This window comes from Artemia franciscana, chromosome 16, assembly GCF_032884065.1.
Source record: "Artemia franciscana chromosome 16, ASM3288406v1, whole genome shotgun sequence".
NCBI lineage: Eukaryota > Metazoa > Arthropoda > Branchiopoda > Anostraca > Artemiidae > Artemia > Artemia franciscana.
In genome coordinates this window covers 17,144,634-17,157,753 of record NC_088878.1, presented here as the reverse complement: position 1 = coordinate 17,157,753, position 13,120 = coordinate 17,144,634, and the positions used below count along the sequence as shown (strand labels likewise).

Here is a 13,120-nt window from a genome sequence, read left to right as displayed (position 1 = left end):
AATATAGTTTCACTACAAAGAAGAGTTTCAATACTGTTCCCTTCAATAACTCTATAAGTCTAAAAGATACTGCGTCATTGGTGCTTCACCAATTTCCTTTTCCAGTTATTACAGCTTTGAAGATGAAAATAAAAATTATAGTGAAATAAATTCTTGAACTGGTGATCTTTCAACAATTAATGTCATTACATATCAAATTTTCAATTTGATTTTTTTTGTACTTTCCAAGACTGTTCAAGACACATATAGTTTTCAGTTAAGCGCCAATGACGCAATAGGTTTTAGACTTTTACAGTTAGAGAAGGAGGCAAAACCAAAACTTTTGTTTTCAGTGATTTTGGTTCGTTTCAAACTTGATTTGCATATTCAGTGTAAGTTTCTCTCGTTTTAGGATTTATCTATTTATTTACAGTATTACCTAACATAAAGAAAGAAAGCGATCAAAAATTGGGCTTTTAATAGCAAGTCTGGGGCTACGGAAAGCAGGTCGTCCTCATGTGGGTTGGGAGGATGTCATAAATAAAGATTTAAAGGAAATGGGAACTTCCTGGGAGGCTGTAAAGAGGGATGCCTTGAATAGATTAGGTTGGAGGAGGAGCGTGCGTAGCTGTGTTGGCCTCAGGTGGCTTGGTGATGTAGTGGATTATTACTATTATTATTAGTACTAATAGTAGTAAACAAAAATACTGAAGAAACATGGAAAGCGAATATTTCGAGAGAACAACCGCTTCTATTCTTCAGCGCGAACAAAATAAAATGATCAAGGAAAATGCCGAAGAAAAAAAAACAACAAAAAAAAAACACGGAAAGTCAACAAAACCAATTAAAAACCAATGAAAATAAACAACCACAATATTGAAAGATAAATAAAATTCAATAAAAGGCCAAAAATTATAAGAATTAAAGTCAAATACCTAACAACCATAAAGTGAGTCATTCGCCAATATACGCGATTTGCACAAAATCCAAAATTCTGAACTGCCATCGGCGGAGACTAACGAACAGTATCCACCGATGGCATTACAGATGGCATTCGTTCGATGGCAGTTTTCTTTCTTTATGTTATGGCAGGCCAATGTGGTTTAAGAAATTATCTTCACTATTACCTATTGTATGTTTGTTTGCTATGATTGTTTATTTAATTTGTGATCGTTTTGGTTTTCATTTATACTTTAATAGAAAAATGTTTCTGTTCGTTATAAGCTTTATTTGCATATTCAAGTTAAGCTTCACTCGTTTTAAGATTTATTTATTCATTTATATTAGTACCTGTTGTTTTTTTTGCCATGATTGTTTATTTAATTTTTGTTCGTTTTGGGTTTCATTTATTATATAATAGTAATTTCTGGTCGTTTTGAGTTTGAATTTTAACATTTATTTGTATCTGATGATGTTAAGTTTAATATGACCTTTTAGTTTTCATTGAAAAAAGTTCTTTTTCGGCAAGTTTTTGTTTATTAATAATAACAATAACAGCTACGGACTTTGTTATTCCTAAATCTTGTATTTATTTAGACTTTTTTGCACCCCTCCTTGAGTGGCGGGCTCTACGGACCCGTTTCGTTACCTCTGCAAACATCTTTCTTCTTTCGACTACATCCAAATTTAATGAGTGGTGGCTTGTTATCTGGCTTATTATTGCTGAAATTTGTTCTACTTTTGTGCTAATTTTTATTGACCCGTGCTGATAAGATGAAGCATCTCCAGCGAGGAGAAAATGCTATTGGCATTTCTAAAGCAATTAAATCGCACAGATTGAGTTAATCAAACTTCCCTTATTTCCCATGCATGATAATGTAATCTAAAATTACACGGGCGCCAGAATTGAATTGTGGATTGTAAGTGTTTTGACAGCATGAGATTTAATTAAAGGATGAAATAAATGCAAAATGTATGACTTGTACTTATTATTCATTACTTACGAAACAAAAACTTTATTACACACCTGTTGCCAGCGCTTTTTTTCTCATGAGCTCTTATAATTCCACAAGGAGATAAAAATTAAAAAAGATTCATGCCTTTTTTGTGCAGTGTTTAAACACTGAAATAATTATTCTTTGGTTGAAAATACTCTTACCAGCACAAATAAGGTAAAATTATTAATTTAAATTAGCTAAAATTTTGCACATGGCACCCTTATGCATAAGAAAAATTATTTTCAAATGTAGCTTTGGTTACTATAAAATCCAAAGAGTAACCCAATCGAGTCCACTGTGGTCAAACGAAAAAAAAACAAAAAAAAACAGAATTTTGATTGCTAAATATTCGTAAAAAAAGTTTTTCTTTTCTATATCAAATATGTCAAGTTCTTTAATCTGAAATGTTCACCTCCAATATTACTGACATTAGAAAATCCACGTCAGTCTAAAAACGGGGGTAAAGCAACCTCAAATAAAAATTAGCGTAATTACGCAGTGAAATTTAACGCGTTTGAGAATCCCCAAACAGAGCTTCCAAGCTATTATCTATAAGAAAATATGATATTTTATATTCTCTCTGACAAGCTTCGACAAATACAGGGATATGCGCAAAAATGTTCACGGTGAACTTAAAATAAAGAAAAGATAAACAAATTTGATTAGATAATTTGAATTAATACACGCTTGGAGATTTGGGATGACGCTGATTTGAAAATGAAAGTGCTTATTTATTTGTATTTACTTTTTACAATAATGTTTTGGGTGTACTGGTATTGAAAGGTAATCATTAAATAAAGAAAATGTAATCATTAACTGAGTATATTTTGTTGGACTCTAAAATGCTTCGAGCAAACCCCTAGTCAGATAGAACCGTAGAATAATGGGCTTGGGGTTAGTATCCCCCTAATTTATAAAATGATTTTTGTTCGTTTTAGTTTTAATTAAATTTTTATCTTATTAAAATTAAAGTCATTTATTCTGTTTATTTACTTATATTATTTATACCTTGATTTGAGCTCATACTACTGAGCACCGTTATTTTTAAAGTGACTTGACTCAAATTCAGTTTAACTAATGTTTTGTGCAAATCATTTCAAGGGTAAAAAATATAATCAGCTTCTAAATCCAAGTTTTTATTCTCCTATTGTATTCTAAATCAATTGAACTAAAATTTTATATTTTTTAGCAAAAATATGAAAAATTAGATCCTTTCATTTTCAAGAGACTGTGAAAAAAATAATGTGAACTTCGTACCTCCTTGCTCTTATGTTAGAGGACTTATTCTTGGAGCATTAGAGGAGGTGGTGGTGAAAATCTAGTGTTAAAAAGAGGGAATTTGAGACAATCTCTCATACACACAAACTTTCTTCGTTTTCAGTTCAAACTCTGCTATTTACTTTTCTTCGAAATTAGTTTTGTTCGTTTTTAGTGTTATAGTTATTGCACCACCCAGTTCAAATTCCCGCTCATCATAATAAAGCTTGGTTTTTGTGGAATTTGCTGCGAAGAAGAGGAGCTTGTTTAGGTGTATTTGCTATTCATAATAAAATAAAAATTAATAAATAAATAAATTAATAAAAAAATAATAAAATAAAAATTATAATAAAATAAAGATAAAATAAAATAATAATAAAATAAATAAATAAAAATAATAATAAAATAAAATATAATAAAATAATAAAAATAATAATAATAATAAAAAATAATAAAAATAAAACATAATAAAATAAAAATTAATAAAATAAAATAAAATTTCCTCAAATAAGACGAAGTCCCCATCAAATCCACTTTACGCTAAAGGTGGACTTGTAGCCACAATGCTTTGATATTTCAAAACTAACATTTCCTTTTCGTATAAGGAGAATCTCTCAACCACCTGAACTGCACACTGAATCCAAATATATTCCTTCAAATGAAGGGGCGTCACATACACACCTCATAAATACCTGAAGAACCTCACTTAGAAATGTTGGCCTTTGAAACCAGGAGGCTATTTGTTTAGTAATTGGATGATTAAAAACTGATTGGCCATTCCAGAATTTCTGCTCGATTGTATTTTATTTCCTTCATAGTGCACAACCCGAGAAGAAAAAGGCAGAATAGGATTAGGGAGTTGTGTTGGGTTACTGTCTGGCTGTGTTTGATTTACTCTTATTCTTTCAGTAAAGCACAAGTTAGTATTTACTTTGAAAGATCAAGATTAAGGGTCTGCCTGGCCACTCATCTAGAAGATAATTTCTGTATTTTTGAACTTATGTTGTTGCTTTGTGCATTTATTCGAAAAAAAAACTGTTTTTTCTACTATTTAATCAAAATCTGTTGCATTTGTTATTTCATTTTGTGAAATATAGGATGCTGTTGTTAAAAAAAGAGAAGAATCGTCAAACCGTTCTGTACAAATTAATTGTTTATTAATAAGCCTACTAAATGCTTATTAAACAAATAACCTTTTTTCAATGAACTGTTAATTATTGTACAAATCAGGGGCGGGTCCAGGATTTTCTTTAGGGGTGGGGGCATAGTAGGTTGCATAGATAACCTTGAAAACAAAGAAATACTCGTAATTTAAAGGGGACCTTGACAATTATGCGTCGTAGGTAGGTAGTGGAAATGGTCTTAAAATGAATCTGAAATATGGTAAGGGTTAAAGTTCTAATAAATCTGTTGAAATTAAAAGGGTATAAAAATTTTGATACAAATATCGTAAGTTTAAAAGCCATCCCGGAAAAAAAATGATGTTGATCATCTATAGAAAAAACGATATTTAATGTTTTCACGCATCATTTTTTGCCCTTTTACTTCTGACCAATATAGCGAATGATTTAAGCTTTTTATTGTGAAAACAAAATTGGTCTTGAGCCATCTTTTGGGGTCATGCACTCTTTGTGACAATTTCTATAGGTCAAACCATTTAGCATGTCGCCTAACTTTATGGGATCGCTCAGTAACTATGATAGTAATGAAGAGCAGGAAATGAGTATAAAGCTACAACTTGTATATTCGTAAAAGATATATCAAACATTAAATACTAGTTCTTTGAGGAATGTAACAAAAAAAACTGAACGAAGAGATAGAAATGCATAGAAGACATTAAAACGAGGGTTTTAAGTATAGGCAAAAGCAATTACTAATCACTGTTTCTTTTTTATAATAATGTTTTAATAAACAGTGTCAACTTTGACGAAATCTCAAAAATTCCCTTATCAAAATTTTACTTTTTATAACAACGTTGTGTATCCTTCCACGTGTTAAAGTTTGATGTAATTCGCTTAAATTACAGAGTTCACAATTTTGTAAGAAAAGGTCTATTTCTCTATTTCCACTCCCGCCAGATCTATTTATTACACACTCGATGTCTGCCTCAATCTTTCGATGTAGGTTTGTAATGGCTAGTCCTGTTAGTCTAGAGTCCTGTCAGTATAGAGCTCTTCGTTAGCATTTCCTCTTTTTTTCATCCTTAAATATTCGAATAAAGACCAAAATCGTCAGAAAAATATAAACTCTAATAAAGATGCATGTAAGTATTTGCTTTAAACTAAGTATTACTCCTTAAAAAAATCATTATGTGTTTTTTATTTTTGTATATCATAGGTATAGATTTAAATTCTCAGGGTTTCAATTTGTGGTGGATTTCTGATTATTTTTTTTTTAATCTTGAGATTTTTAGATATTCAATTCAAACGTTTAAATCTCGATACGTCTTTTGAGCAAAAAAAAAGCATTGACTCATATACTTAGTTTAAAGTATATACTTATACGAACTTCTATTAAAGTTCTAAAGAGTTTGGCCTTTATTTTAATTAAATAAAAAAAGCTTTTTAACTGCAAGTAAGGAGCGACATTAAAACTTAAAACGAACAGAAATCATTCCGAATATGAAAGGGAATGTCCCCTCCTCAACGCCACGCTCTTTACGCTAAAGTTTTACTCTTTCTCATAACTCTACTTTTTTAAAACAATAAAAACTTTAGCGTGGAAAGTAAGGCGTTGATGAGGGGATAACCCCTTTCATATATGGAATAATTTCTGTTCGTTTTAATTTTTAATGTTGCTCCTTACTTGCAGTTAAAAAACTAGTTTTTTTATTTAATTAAAATAAAGGCCAAACTCTTTAGAACAATTCTTCCATGGAAAGATCATCCCACGTAACCTCTCCCTCAACCCCTCCCCTCCCCTCAACGCAAAAAAAGTCCCTCTGGAAATGTCTGTACACTTCCCAATAACCATTACTATATGTAAACAATGGTCAAAGTTTGTAACTTGCAGCCCCTTCCCCGGGGACTAAGGGGGATTAAGTCGTCCCAAAAAAGGTAATTACTAGGTAATTACCAAAAAAGGTAATTACTTTTTTGACTATGCTGTACAAAATGGCTATCTCAAAATTTCGATCCGATGACTTTGGGAAAAAAGACCGTAGGAGGGGCCCTAGGTGCCTTCCAATTTTTGGTCACTTAAAAGCAACACTAGAATTTTTAATTTCCGTTAGAATGAGATCTCTTGTGACATTCTAGGACCTCTGGGTCGATACGATCAACCCTGGGAAAAAAAAATCAACAAATAAACACGCTTCCGTGATCTTTCTTTGGCAAAAAATACAAAATTCCACATTTTATTTAGATAGGAGCTTGAAACTTTTACATCAGGGTTCTCTGATAGGCTAAATCTGATGGTGTTAAGACGATTTTTGTTAAGATTCTATAATTTTAGGTGGTATTTCCTCCTAATTTGTAAAATAAGGCAAATTTTTCAGGCTCGTAACTTTTGATAGGTAAAACTGAACTTGATGAAACTTGTATATTAAGAATAAGCATAAAAATCCAATTCTTTGATGTAACTATTGGTATCAAGATTTTGATACCAATTTTTAAAGTTTTTGTTATTATTTAGCCGGGTCACTCCTTACTATAGTTCGTTAGCACGAACTGTTTGATGTTTTAGGCTGAACAGAGGAGGTGATATGTCATGTGATGCAGAGCTTTAGTTAGATGAAAATAGGGAGTAAATTGGCCACCATTTTCTCAAAAAATCATAAACTGATATTAAAAATGTTTGCACTTCTCATACATTTAATTTCTATCATACAAATCCCTAAAATAAACAACAATTTTGTAAAAGCCACCGCGCTTTGTAAAAACAGCAAACCCAAAAAAACAAAATAGACAGCCAAAAAAGTAATGATATTAGTTCCTGTGCTATAGCAGTACTATAGTGTGCTATAGTAGTGCTACACAGTGTGCTATAGTAGTGCTATAGCAAGACACAAAAATAAATAAACAGCACAGTCCTGAAATATCATTTCGACAGCCTAAAGAAGTTAGGATTTTTAATTTTCCTTCCTTGTTATTACGAAATGAAGATTTTCACCTCCCAGTTGGCTTTTGTGGTAATACGGATAGATCCCTTTGATAAACCTAAATTTGGTTAAATACTTTATGCGGAATTAATAAAATCTAACAGAGACCGCACAAAGTGACTAAACCTTTGTTTCAAACTTGTTTGCAAAAAGAAACAATCTTAATAATTAAAAATTTATTAAAAACTCAACTATCAAAAATCAATTACAAAAGAAAAACTTTCGTCCTAGCCTAAACAAGAGCAAGCAGTCCTAACCAAAAATCCACCACCACGTCAGGGGAGAGGGGTTCCGCCCTGGTACAAACTTAAGGAAAAAGTGCTTGATGAACATACCTAGTTGGAACTTTTTTCTCTTTTTTACCTCAGGTTTGTGCTTTCGGGTGTGTTTAACTTTTTATTAAAATTAGCTTCAGTTCATGTTTTTACTAGTTTATTCTCTACATAACAAAAGTATTTGACATCCATCAGAACCACCGTCAACTTTTTGAATGCCTAGGAGGAAATTTGAGTGCCAGCATGTCTTTATTACTGATGCCTTTATTAAGTTCAGTATTTATATAGGTCAGGCACGTACGCAGGAATTTTTTTCGGGGGGGCCAAAACCTTCGAAACAGCAGATATAAAGTAGCACTTTTTTATTTAATAATGCAAAAAACAGGTACATCGGAAAATACAGATCCTGTAGTATTGTAGCGGATGGGGGGGGGGGGAAGAAGACTAAAGCCTCAACAGTATGTTTTAGGCTCAGGTTATGTTCATAGCGATTTAGAACCAGTGATTAATCTATTATATCCCACTGAAAGGGAAATTTTAGGGTTAATAGTCCAATATGGATTCTGTGGGGGGTAGTTCTTTTATTGCAAAAACGTATATTTTAATCAAAAATGGTAGTTTCCAAAATTGATCCATTAAAAGCTGTGCTTTATCGTGAAAGGGGGGGGGGGATAAATGCCATAATATCAAGGATAATTCTATTTTGCTGTGGAAAGCAAACTCTCTTTACAAAAAAATAACAGCACAATTGCTAATTACTTCAAAGAGAGTAAAAAGTTAGACTGAAAATGGGTAAATAATTGGGCAGTGACTTGACCGGATAATGGCATGCTGTAAAATCCCCCCAAAAAAAGCCTCACACATGTATCTAGATTCTTAATAAATGTCCTACTTTTGCCAGAAATCCCAAAAAACCATGGAGAAAATAGACATTTCACAAAGTTTCGGGGAGGGGGGGGGTGCGGGCCCCAAGCCTCCCCCCCTGCGTACGTGCCAGATCTAGGTCATTGCTAAAATGTCTGAAAAATAACTTGATATTCATCACACCTTAAGTGTTATGAGTTCTGTTTAAATCTTGGACTTTACATAAGCTGTTTCTATTTTTTATTAAACACAATTGCCGGCACAGACTCAGTCCACTTTCTTTGGGGGATTTGACCTATAGTTATTAGGTTTTGACTAGTTCCATGAGAATAATTCCAGGTTTCCTATTTGGGGGGGGGGGGTTAAGAGGAGTCCACGTCAAAGGGGTAAGAATATTGTTTAGGAGAAAGTTGTGCTGGAAAACTTGCGAAAAATATAAGCCGAAATGTTTTTTCAAGATGTCTGAAGGCTTATTTCGCGAATTTATTTATAACGGACACTGAACATTCAATGAAAACAAAAACAAATGTGACATGTGCCTACTCTATGTCTTCAAAGGCACATTTTTCTTCAGGCGATAAGGAGGAAAAGTCACTAATTAACAAAGACATGACTTGGTTAATTTGAAACCATTACACTATACACAATAAACAATAGACAAACATAATATTAAGTACTAGTATTCGGCTTTCACTAAAATTGTCAGCAGTGAGTTGGTAGAAACGGCAGAAGTGTAACAAGCGTTCGGGTGGTTGGGGGTGAACTTCGTACAAGCGTGGCTGTTTTCTAAAGTCCCTATCCCCTTTAAATTCCCGTCAACTGACACCCAGCACAGGAGGCTAAATCTCGTAGTTCCAACAGCCCCATGTATCATGTCATTCAATTGTGTGTGATTTGAAAATGGTGTTGTAGCAACCCAAAAAGTACACCCTTTCAATCGCCATTATTGATTCCTTATACAGGAAAATCACAACAACCCTTCTTGAACCAGAAGGAAAATCACATTTTCCATCGGCGTCACTGACATGTCGTCTTTTTTTCCTGCTTTTTCTCTTCGTCTTTACTGTGGTGCTAGATCATCATAGAGAGCTGTTTAAGGGCTCATTTAAAAGCTAATTTTTATATCTTGTCGCTTTTATAAGTTTAGTTATAATCGTCTTAAAATACCTTGTGGTTCCCTAAAAACGTAGTTTGGGTGACATTTTTAGAATGGAAAGGCTGGGATGGGCACATGGACATCAGTGAGACTTAAGTATGGGCTCTTTTATAATTTTTTTTCTTTCTTAATATTTATTTGCTTCTTATAACTTAGACATAATAAGGTATCCAGAAAGAGCCATTTATTACCGAAAAATTTACTTTGCGTTGTTTTTCCATTTTTAAATTAAAAATAACGAAAAAGGGTCTTTTCCAGTGAAAAAACTCTGCAGACAAATTCCTTGTGGAAAATATAGTTTTAAGCAAATAATATATTATATAAGAGTTCCGATGGTTTATTTCATCATTAAAAATGAAATAATAAGAACATTTATTAAAGACGGTAATTTGATTATAGCTTAGAGAATAATTCTATTCAGTTTCGCTAATTTCATTAGGCTCCAAATTATCTGACAGTTTAGACACCACTAATTAATTATTGACTGCCTGTTATTTAAGACTTTTAAGATTTAATACCATTGCTCAAAAAAGAAAAAAACAAATTATTCACACTTGAAAGTCAAGTTTTCCACGAATTATCTATGGAAATGTATTTAATTTACTTGAGGGAACGTAGATTTTTCCGAATTTTTAATGGCTGATATATGTTGGTATTATTTAATAATCATTGAAATAATTGTAGAAGCTATCAAGCGAAAATTCACTTAGGAAAAAAACTACCATTCATAGGAGCAGCTTCTTGCTTTGTTTATAGATATCAGCAAGGCCGTATCCAGGGGGCGGAGTTACTGGGTTTGCCCCTCCCCCCCCAAAAAAAGTGCGACTCCAAAAATGTACATAACAAATTTTTATGCGTTTTTTTTTCAAGTTTTTTCGTACCAACCCTCCCGAAAAAAAAAAAAATCCACTTTGATGCTACTTACCACCGCGATCGATGTAGACATGTATTGCAGTCAGTCAGGTGATCAATGCTTCATTTTGGGAGAGAATTCCGATTCTGGGGCCAAAGCTAGTTTTAACAGTAAATAACTGGTGAAACAAAGAAAAATCACGGAAAATATGGAAAAAATTATAAGATGTATGTCGTCAGTGTGAAGGAACGGTTTCTGAAAGCAACTTCCCCCAGCTTACGCCACAATAGTGTATCATTCCTATGATGTTTTACAGGATTGTTATACCGAACAAGAGATAGAGTGGGGTATATATTTCGCTGTTCATACACTGACAAAAATGTGGCACTGCCGCTAGAAAATATTAGAAAATTACTGTTTCACCTCTGATTATACCCAAGCTAGGTATATTAGGGGGGAAATAATATCCTTGACGTATTGGTAGTTCAAGAATATAGTTAAATGATGGGTTTTCTGAGTTGCTGGCAGTTATAACCAAAAATAGAACTAAGGCATTCATAGATTCACTGCGTAAAATTTCGTCTGTACCAAAAAATTTTTAATATGCGTAAAATTTTATGCTTATAATAACTAAGAAGTCTAGTTGCAATGGGTTTAAAGTAGCTTCACATTTCAAATAATGAAAAGGGGAATCACTGGTTGCTGTAGCTTGATATTTGAATGTCCAGACAGAGCTAGTTAATTGATTGGAGCAGTCGGCAATGCCATTACCACTGAAACGTTACCATAGAGTAAGTTGCTCTGGCACAGAAAAGAGAACTTCGTCAAGGATAAACTTTTTAAGCGTTAAGTGCTTCCTCGAAATTTCAATAGTCTGTGTTTTTTCTGTAATTTTTTTTTCAGCATAACTTGTCTATTTTTAGAGTGTGTTTGAATCTATGTTCTGTCTTTAAGTGATGCCAAGATCCGAAAGTTTATCATCAATACGTGATTGGCCCTGCAACAAACTTGTTTCTAAATAAGTCTATCACTAGGCTGGTAATTGTTCTAAAAACAGTCATACATGATCAAATCTAATGTAGCATTGCTTACGTGTAACGTTTATGCTTGCAGATACATATGAATATGCAGTACCAGACGTACAAGTTACACCTTTATTAAGTCGCACTCATCCGTATGGAAGTTCCGCATGTCACGATTTTTCAACTTTTACGGATCAACCCAGAATTGGACCTATGCATAATAGCCTGATGTCCCGTGTTTTGTCATCAAAAAGTAGTACTGCAGACCAGAGTCCTTCTAAGAAGGTTCGGTAGCGTCAAATTTATATTTATACTATCATGATTGTTCAAAATTATCGTACGAGTCAACAGGCAACTTGTTAGCATAGTTATGTTGTAAAGTTGTCTGACTGTTTTGGCGCAACTCTTTTGTTTACGAGTTAGCATTTCAATATATGAACTGGTGCTTTATGTTGTTTTCTAATTTCTACTATTGGCATTTCACTGAAGGTGCAATAGTTGATAAAAATCAGAACTTTCAAGTTTCCTGCAACGGTTTATTAAGGCTGACTTTTATCAATTTAATAGTTTGCATAATTTGCCAAGATCCTTGCTTGGTACGGAATGCTCTTTAAGCTCTATCCATCTTCGTTAGGAGTGTCTTTGTGTGCCTCAAGCATGTGTGTATGAATGTACACTCAAAAGTGGCTGTGATATTTGAAAAGGCATTATGACACAACATTAGTTTTACCAATTAAACGGGTTGCATCTCAAGCCCTTTCAGTTGTGTAGAATAACTGAGAAAGTGAAAAGTACAGGGGTTTGCCTGTTAGTAACATAACGAAAGTAGTGATATATTTATGGATTCAAAAGAAAAGAAAGACCTTTTTGTAAACAGAGGATTTATTTTCGAGTTGTTTTTGGGGCTGATAAAAAGAGATAAAAGGAATTTTGATTTTTTTTTGCAAACTTCTCATTACCTTTAAGTGAGATGAGGGAATACAGATTAAACCAATCGAAAGTACCTTTTCAGTTTAAGGAATTGACAATAAGCTGACGTTTTACCCAAATAAATTGTCGCATTTTGTTTTTTGGATGACCAAGTCAAGTTTCTGTGTGTGTTCTTATGTTTTTTTTTTTTTTTTTTTTTTTTTTTTTTTTTTTTTTTTTTTTTTTTTTTTTTGTAAGTGTGTGAAAACAAAGCCACCTTGTGTGTCATGAATTCCAAGTAATACAAATCAGCTGGTATAAAGAAAACTTTAAGCTTAGAGATGAAATTTCTGGAAAAATTTCAATCTATCAATAGCAAAAAATAGCTTTAAAGCCTTTCAAGCTGTCTCACATCAAGTTGTTTCAAGGACGATTTGAAATAAAGTATATTTTTGTTTAATTTGTATTTTTTTTTTAACTGAATACTGTAAAGTTTTGCAGCTCATTATAGTGCGTTAAAAGAATAAAATTGCAAGTTTCTTCAGGATTCATGCATTTTTTTCCCTTTTCTTGCAAAATAAAACAAAATAAAACTCAACGTTTCAGTGTGTGGTTTCTGGTCCATGCATTGTCTTCGATCTTTTAAATATGAGCAAATTTTTCAAGAATAGCTACTTGATTTTCGTACGATAGGATTTAAGGTTTATTTTTGAAACATAGCATAAGAAAAATCAATAAGAATAAACTGACAACTCAAAAGAATCAATTT

General features: G+C 32.8%; 1 protein-coding gene across 1 annotated transcript in view; it reads left to right on the top strand.

The window, feature by feature from the left end:
* LOC136037150 (discoidin domain-containing receptor 2-like) overlaps positions 1-13,120 on the top strand; it is a 158,650-nt gene that overhangs the window by 114,451 nt on the left and 31,079 nt on the right. Inside the window, exon 11 of the mRNA XM_065719663.1 lies at positions 11,534-11,727. Coding sequence (XP_065575735.1) covers positions 11,534-11,727 — 194 coding nt within the window. The remainder of the gene's footprint in view (positions 1-11,533; positions 11,728-13,120) is intronic.